The sequence below is a fragment of the Juglans microcarpa x Juglans regia genome, chromosome 8S, assembly GCF_004785595.1.
Source record: "Juglans microcarpa x Juglans regia isolate MS1-56 chromosome 8S, Jm3101_v1.0, whole genome shotgun sequence".
NCBI lineage: Eukaryota > Viridiplantae > Streptophyta > Magnoliopsida > Fagales > Juglandaceae > Juglans > Juglans microcarpa x Juglans regia.
In genome coordinates this window covers 15,284,655-15,306,777 of record NC_054609.1, presented here as the reverse complement: position 1 = coordinate 15,306,777, position 22,123 = coordinate 15,284,655, and the positions used below count along the sequence as shown (strand labels likewise).

General features: G+C 34.6%; 1 protein-coding gene across 17 annotated transcripts; it reads left to right on the top strand.

Moving 5' to 3' along the window:
• The first annotated feature begins 10,974 nt into the window (after positions 1–10,974).
• LOC121243909 (clathrin heavy chain 2-like) lies at positions 10,975–18,122 on the top strand. Of its 17 annotated transcripts, XR_005936330.1 has the most exons (9): positions 13,403–13,576; positions 13,663–13,728; positions 14,419–14,689; positions 15,078–15,275; positions 15,423–15,534; positions 15,677–15,736; positions 17,263–17,347; positions 17,485–17,568; positions 17,774–18,120. XR_005936330.1 is itself a non-coding variant. In XM_041141971.1 (6 exons), exons 1-4 carry the CDS (start codon positions 14,102–14,104, stop codon positions 15,429–15,431), a joined length of 351 nt encoding a protein of 116 aa, XP_040997905.1. In that variant the 5' UTR covers positions 14,033–14,101; the 3' UTR covers positions 15,432–15,534; positions 15,677–15,736; positions 16,241–16,426. The 17 variants fall into 17 exon arrangements, 4 of the variants coding, with proteins under 4 accessions (XP_040997903.1, XP_040997902.1, XP_040997904.1 ...); XR_005936337.1 differs by lacking the exons at positions 13,403–13,576; positions 13,663–13,728; positions 17,263–17,347; positions 17,485–17,568; positions 17,774–18,120 and adding exons at positions 10,975–11,359; positions 11,495–11,786; positions 13,194–13,273; positions 16,241–16,425; XR_005936335.1 differs by lacking the exons at positions 13,403–13,576; positions 13,663–13,728; positions 17,263–17,347; positions 17,485–17,568; positions 17,774–18,120 and adding exons at positions 10,975–11,359; positions 11,478–11,786; positions 13,194–13,273; positions 16,241–16,424.
• Positions 18,123–22,123: the final 4,001 nt, after the last annotated feature.

Sequence of the window (22,123 nt, the reverse complement as noted above, 5' to 3'; positions counted from 1 at the left end):
ATTCATTCAATCATAGAGTGTGTGTCTATAAAGAATATAGATAGAAGTTATTATTAGGAGTATTCATTTTATACATATGATATGTCATTATCTAGACCACACATCTCTCCAAGTGAGTGTTGAGAACAATCAACTAGAAGCAGTCATGCAGTGAGTGTAAAATGTGCACTGTTACAATGACTTTTCTCTAACATTACTCAATAGAATTTCACTACAAGCAAAATCGTTGTGTTAGCATTTTGGGAAGTCTAATCATCGTGTTCGGTAATTGAATTTTGGATTTGGATTTGGTTTTCTCAAGATCTGTAATTGGTTTGATATTTTGTTTTTATTTCTTTTGACTTTGCTAGGATTTGGTTTCGGATGTAATTTGTATTAGCTTGTTGCTTTTATCAACAAATGGTTTTGAATATAATTGATTTTCTTCTAACTATATTATATATACCCAATCAAACCTGACATCTTTTTTTTTTTATAAAAAATACTTTAATTATAAAAAGATTTTATAAAAGTAAATCCGTAAACTGACGTTATTTGATACGGTGCATTAGATTATAAAACTATTTTTATTGTAAAGTAGATCTAACATATCAAATCAAACCATGTTAAGTTGTGAGGTTACTTTTGTGAAATTTCTTATGATTGAAAGACTTCCCTTTTTGGATTCCCTTCATTTATATAAGAGTAATGCTACAAACTACAAATAACACACATCCCACTATATAAAATGTGGTACTTTTATCACTCTTAAATTATTTTTAATTTTTTTAAAAAAAATTCAAAGTTTAATGAACAATGTGATCTACTCACGATCATAATGGCCGATAAATGTGGAATATGAGTGATACGTAGAATTTTTCTTTATATAAAATTTTTCTAAATAAAAAAGAAAAAATATGAGAGACGAGGGAAATCTCCCTGATCTCCTCACCTTGCCATATGGTGCAGGCCAGCTCGCATGTTATGCAATCGAGGCATGAAGAGGAGATTCCCTCTCCATGCAGGCTAGGAGGGACGAATTTGGCTTACATCTCGTTAAAAATCAATTAGATATATCTAATCAAAAAATAAATAGTCAAGACTAAAAAATTGGGACAAAAGTTTACTTATTTTTTCACTAAAAATAATCTTGTCTATTTGTTTTTAAATGAATGAAAGCAGAAGTGTACTGTCCCAAGCTGTATTTCCTTTTTGTGTATGAAAGTAAGATGCTGATAGAAAGGATGAGCTCCAATGCAGTGAAACAAATTCAAGAAAGTAAGAGATCATCAAAATGGAAGAGAAGGGCTTGAGCAAGGCCTGAGTCAGGTAAGCTTTTTAGTTCACTTTTTGTGTTAAAAAGAAATTTTGAACCTGGGGAAGATGATTGTGAACTGATGGTGGATGAGAGGCAATAATGTTTTGGGATGTGATGGTGACAGATTAGGGGTGGTGGCTATTGAGCAACACCACCTAGCATTATGAATATCATATGTTGGAACTGCTGAGGGTTTGGCAACCCTCGGACAGTTCAAGACCTTAGCGTTATGATTAAGGATAAAAGGTTTACACTGGTGTTTGTTTGTGAAACAAAAACTAGATATTACAAAATAGAAAGATTGTAGAGGAGACTAGGCATGGAAGGATGCCTAGTTGTGGATTCTGTTGGAAGGAAAGGTGGTCTTGTGTTGTTCTGGAAGGAGGAGAAAGGAGTAGAGGTGGTCAATTATCCAAATTAGCATGTCAATGTTCTTGTTAAAGGGGAAAGAAGTGAAAGAGATTGCACCTTTACAGGGTTCTATGGCCATCCTGAGACAGGAAGAAGGTGTCTCTCTGACTTAGTGAGAAAGTTGAAGCCCTCAAATGATGCAGCTTGGTGTGAAGGAAGAGACTTCAATGAAATTCTGTGGCGGGAGGAGAATGTTGGAGGAAAGAGGAGGGTAAGAGTCAAATTAATCTGTTCATAGAGGTGTTGGAGGATTGTGGTTTAGGTGATATTGGTTGTCATGGGAGTTGTTTTACCTGGTCCAATAAGCACACTTATTAGTCTTTTACAAAAGAGAGGCTGTACATGTTTGTAGTGAGCGATAAATGAAGGTCTCTTTTCAAGGAAATGAGAGTAGAGGCTTTGATTGGAAGGTGTTCAGATCACTTGCCTGTCTAGTCCTACAGTTGGTGCTGAGTTGAGGGCAAATATTGTGAAGGATTGTAGGGCTAGAGTGCAGAACAATTGTAAAAAGTATCTAGGTTTGCCAATCATGGTTGGCAGGTCCAGATACCAATCATTCAGCAGCATCAAAGATCGAGTTTGGAAGAAGTTGAGTAAATGGAAAAACTAGTTCTTATCACCCTCAGGAAAAGAAATGTTATTAAAGGCAGTCATTCAAACCATTCCCACTTACTATATGAGTGTCTTTAAATTGCCTAAGAAGCTATGTCAGGATATAGCATCACAAATGGCAAAGTTTTGATGGGGTTTCAAGCAGAGGGATAATAGAATTCAGTGGAGGAGTTGGGCAAATATGGGATTGTCAAAAGCTGATGGGGGTCTAGGATTTAGAGAGTTAAAGCTTTTAATAAATCTCTCCTTGCAAACCAATGTTGGAGGGTGGTGATGAATCCTTAGTCTATGGCTGCAGTGATACTAAAGGAGAAATACTTTAAAAATTCTGAGATCTTGCAAGCTTCTTTAGCGTTTTTCAAAGTCCAATCTCCTGTGAATATTTTACATGCCGAGACAAGAGTGGAGGAATTGATTGTAAAGAATAGAGGATGGAATGTGGAGCTAGTCAAGCAAGTGCTCAATGAAGATGAAGCTGCTGTAGTGTGTAGGTTGCCTGTCAGTACTACTGGGCTCCCTGATAAAGAGATCTGGGCTTATTCAAAGAATGGTTTGTATAGTGTAAAAAGTGTTTATCATGCTGAAATAAAGAGGAGAAGAAGGGTGAGTGGAGAGGCATCAGATAAAGCTGAGGAGGCTTGGTGGAAATTATGGAAGTTGAACATTCCAAGGGTTGTAAAGGTCTTTGTTTGGAAGGCTATCACCAACTGTCTTCCAACGAAAAGGAATTTGATGAAAAGGAAAGTTCTAATAGAAGTTTCATGTCCAGTTTGTAAGAGGATTAAGGAGTCAGTTTGTTATGCTTTGTGGAGCTGCAGTGAGACAAGTGATGTGTGGGCTTGTGAGAGAAGTCTAGTGTAGAAATGATCTAGCAGTTAAGGGACATGTTTGATCTCTGCTCAGAATGGACTTCAAAGTTGGCTCAAGATCAGTTAGAGATAATGGCTGTGGTGCTGAAAAGAGTGTGGTTGAGGAGAAATGGGGTGGTTTTTGATAATAAGTTTGAGGGAACTACTGATGTATTTAATCAAGTTGTTGATTGTTTGACAAAATTTCAGCAAGCACAGACCAAGTAGGGTAGTGGCCAGAGGAATGGTGCTCAAAGTAGTAGGGTTACTCGATGGAAACCACTTGTTGGGGAGATAGTTAAAGTCAACTGAGATGCAACTTTAAAGATTAATGAAAAAAGAGGTGGGATTGGGGTGGTGATTAGAGACAGTTGTGGTGACGTCCTAGCTCATTATGTAGTCCTTGACAAAGTGTTTTTGATCCTATTTTGTATGAAATCTCTGCTCTATGGAGGGCCATGAAGCTGTGTGATGAATTGAACTTTAGTATACTGCAACTAGAGGGTGATGCCTTAACTGTGATTAAAGCTGTTAACAGTGATGAAGTTTCATGGGAATGGCATGGCCAACTGATAGAGGAATTAAAGAGGGTACTGAAGAACAGAAGGCTTTGGGAAGTTCTGTATGTGAATAAAGTCTGTAATTGGCCTTGCAAAAAGTGTTTTACTTGTAAATGAAGATAAAGTATGGGTGGAGAACTATCCTCAAGAGATTCAAAAGCTTGTAAACTTTGATGAATACAACATAAAGGTTTATTTTCAAAAAAAAAAAAGAAAAAAACTGTATTTCTTTTGTAAAATGATTACTAAGTTACTGCATTTTTTTAAACATATTTTAAACATTTTAGGTGTTATGCCCCATGGTATATTACTTGCCTTGATTTTTCATTATAAAATTGAACTTTACCAAAACTAGAATATTTGGAAGCGGAGATGTTGAACTGTGCACACATTGCTGACAAAAGGTTTCAGGCGCCGAAAGCATCATCCCAATTCCCAAAGCCATGTAAATCTATGGCAATTTACCAATTAAGTTGTTTAATCTTAATAATATGTGTGCAAAGGAGAGATCAGGAAGTCCTGCAAAAAATCAATTAGCAATTGAGAAAAAGATATACAACAAAATAAAATATTTTCAAAACAATTAAATATGTTAAATAAATATTAATAATCCCAGCTTACATGTAATTAATGAGTATGATAGGCTTCTAGGTTAAAGTTTTTTTTTTTTTTTTTTTTTTTTTTGTGTCCAAAAAAGGGTATGGAGAGGAGGTCTAGACAGTGTCGACTTGCATGCAGCAGTTGTTTTTTTATGTGTATATATATATATATATATATATATATATATATATTTATATAGATTATATACATATTATAGACAGAGAATGGACAAACTGTTGATGAAACAATATTTATCGTATTCTTTGTCGTTTGCTAAAATAAATAATTTAATATCTCAAAGTTTGGAGACTTGCATATAAAACGATATATGATCATTATATGCTTCCAAATCTAGATTTCTAATGATTTCTAATTGAAGATTATGCTTTTGAGGTTGATCTCTATATATCTTCCTCTAATGGGGTCCCACTAACACTTTGTACTAAAAGTTTGAAGAGCTGCATGAAAGTGTTCGATCTGATCACTTTTTTGACTGCCGATGATCTCCAGGCGCATGCATCAATTCCACTTGTTTTTGGACTATTTTTAACGCAACAGGAATCAGCATGCAGCTCTAACCTAATTCATGACATTGTTAATATATTTATCACTCGAAAATGCATAACATAATTTATAACAAAAAGGTGATGGAGAAAGAGTAGACAGCTATTTTTTTTTTTTTTATATAAAACCATAATACACAAGTACAAAAACAGTATTGTTTAATTATATAGATAGAGGAGGTGAGTCTTTCTCATTATGAAAATTCAACAAAGAAGGTGTTATTTAAATTAAATGGATGTTATCAAAAATTTGCGTTGGCTGCCCTGCGTCAAATTGTGTACATTGATGTTGCCAAATTGCCGCTGCCCATAATACACAATCAAAACTGTCACCTTTTTTTTTTTTTTTAATATCCTGGCCAGAAATGACTTTAGTTCAGTTTGTATTCGTAAATCATCTCAATTCATTTCAATTCATCTCACTACTATTTATTATTATTCATCAACTTTAACTCACAAATCTCACTACTATTTACAACTCATCTCACTACTATTTACAATCCATCTCAACTCATCTCAACTCATCTTTGAATCCAAACAATACCTTTATCTTACTTTGATGGCCCTATAAATATATATATATATATATATATATATATCTTAGTTTCTGCCTCTAATTTCTAAAATATAAAGAGGCTGATATATCATGATCTCCTGCATGCATGTATGCCCGTATTCTCTGCCAATGTTTTCTTTCTTCTTTATGGATGTGTTTCTTTTTTCTTAAAGTGTGTCGTCATGTGAGCTGATCAAATTATTCATATTGTTGTACAAAATAATTAGACAATTGGGCTGCCCACCTTAACATCGAGCAGTTGCATCGAACATGATTTAAAGCATTGATATAAAAGCTCGCTCTAGCCAGCCTAGTGAGCCTGACACTGACTGAATTCATTTAGCATAAAAAGCTGAAAATTGCTTATTCTAATGTGGGCCAGGCCTCACAAAAATATAATCAAGGCAACCAATGAAAATACAAAGTACTGATCACTTTGTGCAGGTTATTATATGTGGAAGATTGATTATGTACAGCCTCTTTGTTACCAACTAAGTACCGTTTGTAATGAAATTAGGTAAAATGAGTTAGTTTTAGATAAAAGTTAAAAATTATATAAAATATTTTTAAAATATTTTTAAAATATTATTATTTTTTATTATTATTATTTTAAAATTTTAAAAAAGTTAAATTATTTATTATATTTTATATAAAAATTTAAAAAAATTATAATAATGAGATGAGATGAGATGAAATCGATTTGTAAATCTCCCTTGATCTATTTAATTGGTTTTGGTTGGAAAAAAATTATGTCATCCTTCTCACAAAAGGAGTTACCTCGACATCGCTAATTGATGTGATATATTTTAAATAATTTTTCGTTCAAGCAATTGATATATATAGGAAGTCGCTAATTATCATGCATGTTAATCCATGTAATTTATTAAGTGTAAAGATAAAAAACTCTTAAATATAATTTAAAGTACAAATTTGACAACTAATTCTATTGTACGTTCATACTCTAATCGTGAGTCGATTTGTGCGGTTGGGTTAAGGGTTTATATGTGGCCTGAGAATGTTGATAGCTGGCCTGAGCCCATGCATCTCCCGCGAGAGAGCAATGGAGAGGCCAATTGAAGTTTCTTTCTCTTGTCATAGTCGTATTAATTAATACCAATGCGATATGCATGCGAATAATCAAGATTCAAAACTCTCTCTAGGAAAAACTCTTATCTCTTCTCTCTAAACTTTCTCCGCAAGGGACGGCCTAAGAGCACTACTAGCATTGGATTATCCAAATGATAGTGAAATATATAATTTGACTTATTTACATAAAAATGTCTGTATTGGATTATTCAAATACAAAATTATATAACTTCTAGCTACAGTAACAACCATTTCCGGTCATATTTGACTCTTCATTGTTCAAAGGCTAAAACAATAATTTAATCAATAAAACATCCTGTCCAATTCGGTTTTATTTTCCTCAAAAATTTCTCTTTCCCAACCTATTGCTGGAAAATCCATCTTCACCACTTTCGCTCTTTCCCTCTTCCCTCTTCTCTCTGTCTAGATTTTCACTTCCAAATCACCATTTTCGCTTCAATTTATATCTAGAAATGAAGTGTGAAAATTTCTCTCATATCTGATTATTTCAAGAAATCATCCCAGGTGTGTGATTATTTCTCTGATTTTGCTTTTGGTTTCTAACTCTCACAATTTTGTGGGCTGATTCTCTCCCGTTTCCGTCATCCGTCGCACACGTAAACGTCGTCAAAGGTCGTTTAAGTTGAGAGGCCATGTGTAACACTCGGGCCAAGCAAGGAATTTGCGTCCAAATTTTTTTATGAAAAGCCCACTTGAAATTTACAATTATTGTTGGAATAGACTACGAGCTCAAATTGTTTATATTATTTTTTATGGATATCGAATAATTTCTGGGTTTTGCCGAGTAGGTTTAAATCTTTAAATAAGTTGGATTAGATGAAGTTTTTATTGGACTGAAAATTAGTGGGACAAGTTATATATATATATATATATATATATATATTTTTTTTTAAGAGGTTAATCGAGATCCAAATTCTTTTCTTTTAGGACAAAAAAGCCCCATCCAAAATGCAAGACGTGAGAATCCCTTTAGTCTCCATGCCATGCATGCCACGCATTTGTTTTCTCCCACACACGTCCCCCTCATTCCTCTAGGGTTTTCCTTTTATGTTCAATCACCTATATATATATATATATATATATATATATATATATATATATATATATATATATATATATGAAGAAAGCTCATGCCGCTGCCTTCCCACGAGAAACTGTAGCCCAGCAATTCCTCCTCTTTGCAAACAGTGCATCACCCTCTAGCTCGGTCTCGACCCACCCAGTCGCGGTTCACCCAGCTGCCGCAAAAAACCAACCTCCACAAGCCACAACCCACGCCGTCCCAGCATCACTGCAACCCGGTCCTCACCCACTCAGAAAAACACCACCCCAACCTCACAGGAAGTCCTTTCTCGGCAGCATCATTCTCATTGGAGTAGTCCCACCATGAGCAGACCTTGCTCCGCCGTACGCTACTGCCAGTGCACCACCCACGTGAAACCATAGCTTCCCCTTGCTCAGCCACTACGCAGGTCCTTAAACCATCATGCATGACCTGCGCCCCTGCAAATATCCACCAGAAGCAACGCTGCAATAGGAACTGTCCACAGCCATGACAAACATGAAAACCACCTTGATAGTTGCTGCTCTGCCCTGCACCTCCGTAGCAAGCTGTTGATACGCTTCGGACGTGAAGGACTCTGTTTTTACACACTGAAATAGGGGAGCATCCCCGCCGTGAGCCACGGCATCGGCCCCCTCCACTTCGACGCCACTGCCATCAAAGGACGCTGGAGGACAAGCCTCCACCTTCGGACACTGCCCTGGTCGATGCCCAGCCCCCAGTCCATCGCAAGCCTCGCTACCCCACGGAGAGTTTCCGTTCTCTCGCACGCCATACTCTCTTTGTCTCTCACTCATACTTTCACCGTGTTTCTCTCTCTCACTCTCTCTTGCTTCCAGTGCTCTGCCGAGATCACCACCGCTACGTCTCTATGCTTCTAGACCTCGCTACGTCGCACGCTGCTGCGTGATTCCTCCTTAGTAAGCCTCTGCCATGCAAGTTATTTGTTTTACGTAGTTTTTGTTGGTGTTGAAGGAAATTCCATTAATACCCTTTACTACATATTATTTACAAATGGAATTACAATTTTGCCCTTATTATTAGATGGTTTCAATTTGAAATTTTTGTTTATATTAAATCTGTTTTTACATAGTTTATGTGGGAAGTATAAGAAATTTTACAGAAAATAGATAGGATTTCCAAATTGTACTAATGGTAGCATATTATTTTAGTAAACGTGTAATTTTATTTTAAACATTTAAATTATGATTAAAGCTATTGGCTTAGTATTATTTAACGAAATTTTTACTAGTACTTACCTAAAATGTTGAGTATTATCAAAGAAATTTAGAGAATGAGAATATTTTAAGGTTATGAGGATTTTTTAGGTATTGAAGGATTAAATAGGATATTTTAGAAGTTTAGAATTACATATCGAAATACATGATTAATTGAAAATTTACGAGAATTACATGATTATTGTATAGGTGACGCTTAATTATTGTTCGACATTTATGAGAAAATTTTCAAAAAAGCTAAGAAATCCAGGTAAGCGGGGTTCCTATACTAGACTTTGCATTAAAATAAAATGAACTGAGGTCCTTTTTGGAAAATGTGCATGTTTTGTTATGAAAAGAAATCTGAAACGACTTCAGTTATTTGTTCTGCACTACTCATGATATTCTGTTTAAGAATAAAGTATTTTCTGTCATGACTAGTGTAGACATGAACTTATTTTTGATATTCTGTTTCTGAACTTTGAAAAAGAGAGAGAATATGAAATTTTGTGCATAAAATATGTTTTGTGATATGATTTTGTTCTGTTCTGAAGATTTTCTGTAATTTGATATGATATGATGTGATTTTTGAAAACCTCTGGCATAACATTCTGTTTCTGTTTCTGTTCCGTTCTGACCTCACCACGGGTGTAAAATTGTGGCCTCTGTTCGGGTTGGTACTAACTTTTCTGTTTCTGGTGCACCCACTTTGGAAACAAAGTGGTTTTCTCCGTGGTCTTTCCTATGTATACACTCGGGGCTCCAAGAATGAATAAGGGGAAGATTCACATTCTATTTCTGCTCGATTAGCTATCGGGGTTTGCACAACCTTATCACGAGGGTTAAACATGGTATTTGTTCTGATATGATAAGATAATATGTGATGTTTCAGTTTATGCTATGCCAAAGGAATTTTGATTATGAATATTTTTGAAACTTTTGCGCTGATATTTTTGATAACACATTCTGACGCTGCATTTTGAAAACATTATTCTGATTTTACATTCTGAAAGAAATATTTTGTTCTGCATTCTGAACTCTGTAAATGATCATGTTTACATACTAATATTTGTCTTCTGCTTACTGAGTTGTTGATAACTCACTCCTTATCTCCATATATTTTTCAGATGATTTTGATGGTTCAGCTGGAGAATAAGATTATGAAGTTTTAGTAAGGTGTGATGATTGAAGTGGAATAAGTGTCTGAGGGTACAAGTGCTTATTTGAGAGTCGAAGTTAGTAAACTGATTTTATTTTTTCAGATATTTTGATTTGATGAGTTAAGGATAATTTCGAGTTTTTGGAAGATTTCTAATTTATGTTATTGAGAATTTCTTTATTGTCCCCATGGAGGAACTTAGATATTTAGATTGATTAAATGGATTAATATTTTATGGAATTTTCTGGATTTTATAGTTGTGTTATTTAAGTTAATTTTAAGTATTAAGAGCTAACTCTCCGGACCTTCGAAATCGGGGCGTTACACCATGTAAACATCGTCTTCGGACCTCTTCGTCTCTGCAAGCGAAGTTATTTTTTCTCCAAGAGAAAATCATGCTTTTGACTCCGATGGAAAGCAAAATCCTGCAAGACCAACTCGCTCATTCACACGAAAGAAACAAACAGAAAGCAGATCTAAGCGATAAAAAAAGATGAAAACAGGAATAATAATATCAGAAGCAAGAATTCCAATCCGGACCTCTCGAACAGATCACCTCTGAAGAGCCAAATCGTAAAAAAAAACACAAGTAATTTGCATTACTTGAAGATGAAGCAATGTCCAGAGAAATCGTAGGAAAAATGTTGATATTATCCAAGCGAAATTTGCAAAGGGAGAGATTGTTGGGTTGCTGAATACCAAAATCTTCCAAACCAAGCTTTCAAAAAACAAACAAAACAAAGAAAGAGAGTTACGAAGAATACAATGTTTTTACTTTTTTATTTTCCCGAAACACAAACAAAGAACATAGGATACGATGTAGAGATTGAGAGACAGTTAGGAACAATGGGGATATTATTCAAAATATTATTCAAATTTTACATTTGCCTCTAGGTAATAGCTCTAATAAAGACAGTTAGGAACGGTAATAAAGCTATTTACCGTGGTTTTTAATTTGAATTTCAAACAAAATCCAAAAATAGCCATTCTAATCTTCCAGCGATGAAAGAAAACGAGAAGATACAGACGTCCCTCCTTTCCCCTCCCACGTTCACGCATGCGATACACATACACACACGCCTGTATATTTACTATGCCAGGATTCCTCACACAAATGGGTAGCCATTCGAGAGAGTGGTGGTTTATTGTGGCTCATGCTTCAATGGAGAGAAGGGTGGTTTTCACGGCGATCAAGACGCGTCCGATGATCCGAACTGTAAGCATTGTAGTAAATCTGTTGCTGGTCCGATTCGTATTCTTCGCCGAAGGAATTTTCATTGATTTGGCTAAGAGATTCACAATTGGACCTGATCCCAAACGTGGCCCTGCTCTCTTTTCGATCGTTGCTCGATTGAGAAGACAAAAGGTTCTAACTCCCTCATGTAAAATCTTTTGAATACTAAATCTTCTGTAATTTCGTTTATTTTTATCATTGATTTTTGAGTTCATTCTTTTATTTATTTGTTATATATTTAGTCTTTTAGCTTTGGGCCCAAGAAAGACGGCAAATGTAATGGCTGTGAAGGAGACCTTAAGGTCGGCCTCTTGGCACTTTTTTCGCTACATTATTCTTGGTGGATGAGATTTATTGATGCTTAGGGTGATCATCGAAGGCATGTCCTGTATCCTCTAGTTGCTAGTAGCCTTTTACCATGCCATGGAGGGCTCTGGAATCGGGGTGTTACTTTACTTATGCTTGTTATCTAAATTCTTGATGAATTTAATCTCCCTCTCTTTTACCTGTCGTTCTTATAACACCTTATAAGCTATCTTGGACTATGGTGCCCAGCCAGGTGAACTTGCTATTTCGTTCTAATTACCTTTTGGTTCTTTTCTCTTCCTTTTGTTTTTAGTGACATAGGTAGAATTGTCTAGTAATGCCTTCATTTTCTCTGTCTATTCAATGTTGTGGTTTCCGTAGAATGACTTGTGATATGTTCTTCGTGTGCTATTTCCATGGTGTGGTGAAGAGCTATGTTTAGAAAGGAACATTGATATCACCGAATGTATACATGGGTTGGAATAGGTTTTAACTACCACATTCCAAATTCCAAATTCCGTATACATACCTATAGATTTCCCTTTTCCAGAGAAATTTTTGTTCTTTATATATGTACGTATGTAAAGTCAGTTATGGATTTGGTTTTCTGTCATGCAAGTTGGAAATAGGTATCTTCTTTGTAAAACTCAGTATAAATTGCATAAAATCTGATGGACTGGGTCTCCACACGTCACCTAGGCCCTAAACTAAAGATCAATTGTTAAAAAAGAAAAGAAAATTGCCTAGACAACTTACAAAAAAATAAAAAAGGTCAGTGCAGGTGCGGCTGTGTTGCGAATTACTGAAATCTTAGTGTGGATGAGAAAAATTATGGAAAATATAAATGAATACTGGTTTCACAGGGTTGTACTTTCAAAGCTATTGTTTAGAAGTTTTGTATAAGTTGGACTTGAAGTAAGTAGTCTAAAAAAAAAAAAAAAAACAGATGCGTATTCAAATTTATGGCGATAGGAAGTAAGCTTGAGATTCATAAATATTTCTGGTATCAAGTGGGATTCCTGGAGGTAGACTATAACGCCCCAATGAAAGCCCAAATCACATGGCTTATACTCCAAAAGCACTAGTCAATGATGCAATTGGAGCTCCATTGGAATCTTATAAAGAGCAAGAACTTCTCATTCCCAAACAATATGGGATCCTATACACTACCTACTCTTATCCATATTATATGGGGTATCACAATCTACCCCCCTTAAATTTTCGACATTCTTGTCGGGTCTGTCCATTGTAGGTGGCACGGCTCAAGTCCCATATTTCTAGTTGGGATAGGTTCTGATACCATTTGTAACGCCCCAATGGAAGGCCCAAATCACATGGCCTATAATTTAAAAGGACTAGTCAATGATGCAATTGGAGCCCCATTGGAACCTTATAAGAGCAAGAACTTCTCCTTCCCAAGCAATGTGGGATCCCATACACCACCCACCCTTATCCATATCATATGGGGTATCGCATAGACTTTATTAATTTACAGAATCTGTAGGGAACCCTGGAGGCAGAGTATTTGTTTACAGAAGTTATGGTTATCATTAATATGTATTCAAATTTTCTACTTTAGCAACTTTCTTGCATCCTACCAACCAATTTTTTTTTTCTTGCATCCTTAATAACTACATGAATTTGCATTTTTTGATGGTAGGGAAGCCTTCTTTTAGAAAGAAACAAGCAGATCTTTTGTTCCCCCCAGATTTTGCCGAAGACTTTTCAGTTGCAATGCAGGTATCAAAGTCGCTACTTTTTGGTACTTGTTTTAGTAAACTGCTGCAAAATTGATAGTCATGAACTTTTTAATTCACAGATATCCCACAAATACAGTTTGATCTACGTGATCACCAACTTGGGCTATTATTTTTTTATGACTTGGAGATCGCTACTTCAGTTTATAGAAATAGAATCTGTCCAGATCCAATATTTTTGACAGCAGCTTCACTAGTGGGAGGTTTTTTATGCAATCAATAGGCATGGACAGGTGTTATTGGCTACAATAAATGATCTAACAATTGTACCATTTGTCGTGGCCAGGTATATTCACAAGCATGCATTTTTGTTGTTTTTATTATGGAAGAATAATTATTTTGTTTACAAATGAGGTCTATTTACATTTATAGTTGAACAATTTGGAGCTTGCTGTCACTCTTGCCAAAAGAGGGAATCTTCCTGGAGCCGAGCAGCTTGTAAGTTGATTCTTTTTCCACCTTATAGTACCCATTCTACTAGTTTGAAAATTTTCAGCAGATAAAAATTAAAATCAATCAGTAGTTATTTAACGCAGTTATGTAACCATGTTGCAGTTTGTGATTTGATAATGCTTGAAAGATTAGTTTAATGATCAAGGCACTCTCTTTATACATGTTTCTTCCAAAAAGTCTCCTTCACTGCAAAGTATTGAACAGTTTTAAGTACCTTTGTAGATTTCCTAAGCATACCAGTGCTGCCTAGCCTTTAATAAGAACAGGATAGATGTGATTTATTAATGATGTTTACTGTTGACCCTCTTTTTGTTACGATTAACAAGTGTAGTATGATTACATCCCAAGAATAAAAAAGATGATGTTTTGGGCTGTGGTTCCTGAGGTTAGTGAACCCCTATTCTTGGGAATATAGTGTATCCCTGTCTCATATTCATTGTGGATGTGGGAATATGGACGTGTATTATTGCCATTGCGTTTTAGAACCTGGGGTCTCACAATGATAGTATAAATGATGTTTGTAATGCATATATTGAATGGTAATATGTTTTTTAATTACATGTTTTTATTCTTTAATTGCTTGTATGTGAATATATGCTTAGAGCTTGAATTATTTATTGCTCTGTGCCTTCTTATAATACTGAAAATCCAAGGATGCTCGGTTTTGGGTCTCAGGTTGTCCAACGTTTCCAAGAACTATTTTCCCAAACAAAGTACAAAGAACCTGCAGAACTTGCCGCCGAGTCCCCCCAAGGAATCCTCCGAACACTGGACACAGTTGCCAAATTCCAGGTTTTACATGTTGAGTCTCCAATCAAACACATCTTACCTTTCAAAATATTTTTTCAATCAAACACATTTCGTTGGCTGCTAATATTTCATAGCTTCAATGTTCTTCATCCACGTCAAGTTGTCTCCATTTGATTTCTAGCCATTCAGGATCTCTGTAAGCACTGGTTGTATTGGCCTTATCTCTCCTCACTATCTCTGTTGTCCAGTTTGACATTCATTGTGTATCTGGATCTTTCTTTTGTTGGAATTGAATGTTGCTACATAAGATTGTTACTGTTTAAAAAAAAAGGATTGCTCCTTTTTCTTGAGGGCGTTTAGTTATGCATTTTTTGGTAGTTACTGAACAAGACATACTGTAGGAGCAAACATCTATTTTGCATATTACTTGTTTGCAAATATGTGAACGAGCAGACAAATATTTGAATTGAGCTCGGGTGAAATCTTGGTATTTGCCAAGACTTTTTTGTTCATGTTTCCTTCCTGAATGGGACATTTCTTGTAAGAACCTTGGCATATAAAGTTGGTATCTTGCTGTGTTGTAGAGTGTTCCTGTCCAAGCTGGGCAGATGCCACTTCTGTTGCAGTATTTCGGGACACTTTTGACAAAAGGAAAGCTCAATTCTTTTGAGTCGTTGGAATTATCACGCCTTGTTGTGAACCAAAATAAAAAGAATCTTTGGGAGAATTGGTTGGCAGAGGATAAGCTGGAATGCAGAGAGGAACAACGGGATCTCATGAAGGTTTGATGTGCAATTTGAGATTCAAATATATGAAAGACACTTCTGAAACGAATTTATTGAGTTACTCATTTACTTTATCCCAATGCTGCCGTATTTGAAATTACTTATTTATTTTTGTTGTGTTCATACTACTATGTTCCATTGTAGACTGGATAATGATCTCGCATTGAAAATATACATTAAAGCCAGAGCAACTTCAATAGTCGTTGCTTTTGCTGAACAGAGGGGATTTGATAAAATTTTGATATATTCAAAACAGGTGAAAATATCTTTTTCTTTTAATCAATGTTGCTATTGTGATTGATTGCATTACTGTTGTTATTATATTATTTTTATTTATCATTTATTTTTGTATACTTATTTCATGGTCTGATCATGTCATTGTTTCTTTATTCCTTTAGGCTGGGTACAGTCCAGATTAACTATTCCTTCTACAGACAATCCTTCGTTCAAATCCTCGGGTATTGGACTAATATCTCTCCGTGTTTGTATGTTTTGTTGTTTTAGTACTTACACGTTTATAACTCTTTTCAACTCATTTCATCTAATCTCATCTAATCATTACAACTTTCTCAAATTCTCACACAAAATAAAATAAACCATTCAACTTTTTCAAATCTCAAAACAAAAATAATGTTAAAAAAATATATTCTAAGAATATTTTATTCAATTTTAAACTTTCATCTCAACTCATCTTTTCTGTAAAAACAAACGAGTTGAAACTTGAGCAAATAAGACATCCTGTTGGAGCCAAAACTTCTCCTTTCATATGTTTTCCATTTACCTTTTTCTGAATAACTGTGTTGTATGAAAGTATTTTTTTTTTGGATAAGGAGAAAATCTTGAAACCATATTTTGCCTTCAAAAACAAAATCTTTGAACCATGTTTAATCAACTTAATATTTACCCATCACGGACCTTTTCTTTCTGGAACCATGGAGCTAATACTTACTTTTGGAATGTAGGGAGCTGTTAACTTTGCGCTAATGTTGTCTCAAATGGAGGGAGGTTTTCGAGTTGATTACAATACCATAACATATCTCTGTCTTAATGTTTGTTGTCTCTATTGAATTTTGAGTTGGTATATTAATGTAATAATATGGACATGTGATTTTCCGTTGTTATTGCTTTAATTTTTTTAATACTGACTGGCTTCATAGGGGCAAATTGATTTTTATTTTTGCTTTCAATTCTTTGTGGTTTTAATAGAAGAACCTGATTTGTGAGGGAACGGCTTTTCTATTAGATGTTTTGAAGCCAAATCTTCCTGAACATAGTTTCCTTCAAGCAAAGGTTTTGATTCACGCTCTTTGTTAATGCTATCTAACTTCCATTTGGATAGTTGCTGCTCTTTTCAGCCACTGTAACACTTTTATTTTATATAGGTCCTAGAAATCAATCTGTTAACTTTTTCAAATGTAGCTGACGTTATTGAACAGTTGGGCGTGCTTGAGATATGTGAATATAAACTTGAATGAATATAATCATTGGTTGACAGTTTTGGGTCTGGTTTTGGATAAGTCCGCTTACATTTATTAGTGTACATCATATCAAACCAACTGTTCAAATAAACACCTAGTTTTAGTAATTGTGCATGACCTCATCTGATAGGATAATTCTATATGCTTGAGAATTTATATAGGGTTCCTCGTAAGACACCTTGGAATTTTCCTCTTAAGTTGGAACACGATGTGGGCTTATGGTCTTTTAACTCCAAATATTCTGCATGCACAAGTGTGTCAATTGCAAGTGTATTTGCCGTTTGCCTCCTCTGGTTGAAACCATACGAGACTCTTAATTTTTGAAAGATGATTTGCTACTTTTTTTTCTACGTTAGGTAGTCATGCAAAATAGCAATACTGTTAAAAACTAATTCCATTTTCTAGAGATAAATTCATATGTGAAACATGTTAGAGATAATTTGTTGGGTAACTAGTGATTACAAGTGTTCTAATCCTTTCATCATTTTTGTCAAACCCTTTTTCAGAATCTTTCAACAGTGAGTACTTCTGACTCATCTTTTGCACATCATTTTGATGCAAAGATGAAGGGATGAAGAACGGTTGATTTAGGTACTTATTTTATCATTTTCTATTCAAAATTCTAATACTCATTTAGCGGCAAAGATAAATAGTTTGATGGTCGATTACATGATTAATTCCGTACTATTATTTTATTATATGATAACATATATTCTTCGGTGATGAAGGGTAGTTGCACACTTTACGCTAACAACTTTTGATAAATATATTATGACAAGCTAATTGGGGTATTCTGCCCAAAGAATCTGCAGGTATATTATCTTAAAAGCATTATGTCTCTTATTGGATTGTTTTCAAGAACTTTCTATTTTATTTTACATTATATTGCCTTGATAATGTAGAACTTCAAACATTTTTCTTCATTAACTCTAGGTTTGTAATATTTCTTTATAGATTAGTTATACTTTTCTATTATTTGTAAAATTTGTAGTTCTCTAGGATTGTCTAATAATGCAGGTTTTCCATGCCGGCTGATGTGCTTTTAGCATTTTAGCAACGAACTTTGTAAAGATTGATGATGGAAGATACTTGCTATGTTTATGTATTTTATAAAGCGAGTTAAACGTATTAATGTTTTTTTATTGATCTATTTTGTGTTCTTTGAGGCATTATTTTTGCAATGCATATTATGAGAAACTTTTCTTTAACAGTCAATTACTGCTAAAAGTAATATCACAGCAGAAAATTTCCTATATTTTTTTTTGTTACAAGTTTTTTACCTCCTCCTCCTCCTCCTCTCTTCTAGTCTTCTTTTCCTTATCTTTTCCACTCTTCCACTCCTCAAATATTCCTCTTCTCCTCCACCTCTCTTCCTCCCTCCACTATTCTCCCATTCTTTTCTTTTCCTCATCTTCTCCACTCTTTCTCTACTCTATCTCTCTTCCTCCTCTCATCTTTTCCTCCTCTTCTCATCTCTTCCTTCTCTCATTCACACTTTCTCCACTCTTCCTCCCCTCCTCTTTCCCTTCCACTCTTCCTCCCCCTCCTCTCTTCCACTCTTCCTCCTCTCGTCCTTTCATCCTCTCTCCCTCTCTCCACTTTTCCTCCTCACGTCCACCTCTCTTCCTCCCCTCCTCTCATTCTTTCCTCCTCTCTCCCTCTCTCCACTCTTCCTCATCCCTCATTCTCTTCCACTCTTCCTCCTATATTCCTTTACTCTTCCTCATCTCCTTCACCTCTCTTCCTACCTCCACTCTTCCTCTACTCCTCTTCTCCTCCTATCTTCCTTTTCCTCATCCTCATCCTCATCCTCATCCTCTTCTCCTCCTCTCTTACTACTACACATTTTTTCCTCTTAGATAAATTATTTGTATGTTATATTTTTAAATATTATATTATTTTTGGTTGAATGTGATTAGACTTTTAGTATTTCTTTCTCAATCCTTACGGGTTTTAAATTTTAATTTCCAAACCTTGAGATTTGTTGAGGAGGCCTTAGGCATGTACAACTTTGATGAGATAGACTTAGTGTCTTCAGCTTTGATACAAATGAGGTAGGCGCTCTCTAGGTCTATAGATGATATTTTGTACTCATTATTTTTTTTGTATAAAATACTCTTTATAGGTCTTAGTCCTTTATTCAGAAATACCTTTCATTTTGTTATAAAGATGAAGAGATGAAGAAATGTTGATTTAGATACTGATACTTTTCATTTCCTATTTGAAATTATACTCATTTAGACGGCAAAGGTAAATAGTTTGATGGCAGATTACATGATTAATTCTGTACTATTACTTTTTTATTTGATGACATATTCTTCGAAGATGACTATATTATGGCAAGCAAACTGCGATATTTTGTCCAAGGAATCAACAAATATGTTATGTTAGAACCTTTATATCTCTTATTGGAATATTTTCATGAACTTTTCATTTATTATATTGTCATGATAATGTGGAAGTTTCAATGTTATCATTCATTAACTCTAGGTTTTATATTTCCCTGTAGAATGATCATACTCTTTCATTAGTTGCAAAATTTGTAGCTCAATAGGATTGTCTAATACTGCTGGTTTTCCATGCTGGTTGATGCGATTTTAGCAATGTAGTAATGGACTTTGTGATGAAGGAAGATATTTGCTATGTTTATGTATTTTATAGAGTCAAGTAAACATATTCATATTTTTTTATTGATCTATTTTGTGTTCTTTGAGACATTATTTTTTCAATGCATATTATGAGGAACTTTTTTTAACAGTCAATTATTGCTAAAAGTAATATCATAGCAAAAGATTCTCGATATTTTTTTTCCTACTAGTTTTCCCCCCTCGCATCCTCCTCCTCCCTTCCTCATCCTTCTCCTCCTCCTCCTCGTCCTCCCTTGCTCTCCTCCACTCTTTCTCCTCCCTTGCTCTCCTCCACTCCTCATCCTCATTCTCATCCTCTCTTCCACCTCTCTTCCTCTCTCTACTCTTCCTCTCCTCCTCTCTTACACCTCGACATTTCTTTCTCCTAGATATAATATTTGTATGTTATACTTTTAATATTATATTATTTTTGGTTGAATGTTTTTAGACTTTTTGTATTTCTTTCTCAATTCTTACATTTTAAATTTTAATTTCCAATCTTTGAGGCTTCATTTGGAACATAAACTCATCTTAACTCATCTCAACTCATCATTACAACTTTTTCAAATCCCGACACAAAATATAATAAATAATTCAACTTTTTCAAATTCTAAAATAATAATAATATTAAAAAATAATATTCTAACAATATTTTATCATCTCAACTCAATTCAATTCAATTTAGTTTAACATTTAAACGCAGCCTGACAGACCCTTTGATTGGATAAACTTAGTGGTTAACCTTCAGCTTTGATCCAAAGGAGAAATACCCTCTCTAGGTTTATAGATGATATTTTGTATATTTTGTCTGTATAAAATACTATTTATATGTCTTAGCCCTTCATTCAGGAATACCTTTTATTTTGATGCAAAGATGAAGGGATGAAAAAAAGTTGATTTATAATCCTCATTTAGACGGCAAGGGTAAAAAGAGTTTGATGGTAGATTACAAGATTAATTTTGTACTATTATTTTTTTATCTGATTACATATATTTTTCGATAATGAAGGGTAGTTACATAGTTTACACTGATAGCTTTCAATAAATATATTATAACAAGCTGACTATGATATTATGCCCAAAGAATCAACAGGTGGTCTCTCTTATTGGATTTTTTTCAAGGACTTCCCATTTTTTTTTTTGACATTTTATTGTCTTTATAATGTGGAAGTTCAAACGTTTTCATTCACTAACTTTAGATTTGTTATATTTCTTTGTAGATTATACTTTCTATTAGTTGCAAAATTTGTGGTTTTCTATGATTGTCTAGTAATGTAAGTTTTCCAAGCAGATTTATGCGGTTTTAGTATTATAGCAATGAACTTTGTAAAGATTAATTACGGAAGATACTTGCTATATTTTGTATTTTATAGTCAGGTAAACGTATTTAAGTTTTTTTTTATTGAGCTATTTTGTGTTTTTTGAGGCCTTATTTTTGCATTGTGAGGAACTTATGAGGAACTTTTTTGTAACAGTCAATTACTGCTAAAAGTAATATCATAGCAGAAGATTTATGATATTTTCTTACTACTAGTTTTTTCCCTCCTCCATTCCTCATCATCCTACTCCTAATCCTACTCGTCATCTACTCTTCTATTCATTTTCTCCTCCACTATTCCTTTCTTCCTGACTTTCTCCCTCTACTCTTCATCCTCTCTTCCTCTTCCTCCTCTCCACCACCTATCTTTCTCTCTCCATTCTTCCTCTCTTCCCCCTCTCCTCCATTCTTCCTCCTTTCTTCCACTCTTCATCCTCTCTCTTCCACCTATCTTCCTCCATCCACTTTACCTCTCCCCCCTCCTCCTCACTTCCTTCCTTCTTCTCTTTTGCTCTGTTATTACTACACAATTCTTCCTCTTAGATATACTATTTGTATGTTTTATTTTTAAATATTATGTTATTTTTGGTTGGTTGTGATTAGACTTCCTCCTCTCCCCCACCTTTTTTCCTCCCTCCACTTTTCATCCTCTCCTCTCCTCTCCTCCTCCTCCACTCTTCATTTCATTCTCTCATCCTCTCTTCCTCCTTTGTTCATTTCATTCTCTCCTCCTCTCTTCGTCTCCCACTCTTTCTCCTCTCTGCCTCTCCCCCACTTTCACCTACTCCACATCTCTTCCTCCTAGATTTGTATATTGTATGTTGGATTTGTTTAGGAGGCCTTTAGCTTCTATTCGAAGGTGGCATTTTGTATTCATCATTTTGTTTGTATAAAATACTATTTATAGAGCCATTCATTTTGGAATACCTTTCATTTTGATACAAAGATGAAATGATGAAAAAAGATTGATTTGGGTACTTATTAATTGTCGTTTTCTATTCGAAATTATAATCCTCATTTAGACGGCAAAGTTAAAAATAACTTGATGGAAAATTACAGGATTAATTACATTCTATAATTTTTTTATCTAAAGACATTTTTTTAATCTAACTGTGGAATTCTGCCTAAGGAGTAGCATGTATGTTATGTTAGAAGTTTTATGTCTCTTATTGACATGTTTTCATGAACTTTCCATTTTATTTTACATTATATTATCTTGATAATATGGAAGTTCAAACATTGTCCGTCATTAACTCAAGGATTTCATATTTCCTTGTAGATAATTGTCTTCCATTAGTTGCAAAATTTGTTGTTTTGTATGATTCTCTTCCATGCCGGTTGATGCAGTTTTAGTAATGTAGGAACGAACTTTGTAAAGATTGATGACATAAAATATCTACTATGTTTATGTATTAATAGAGT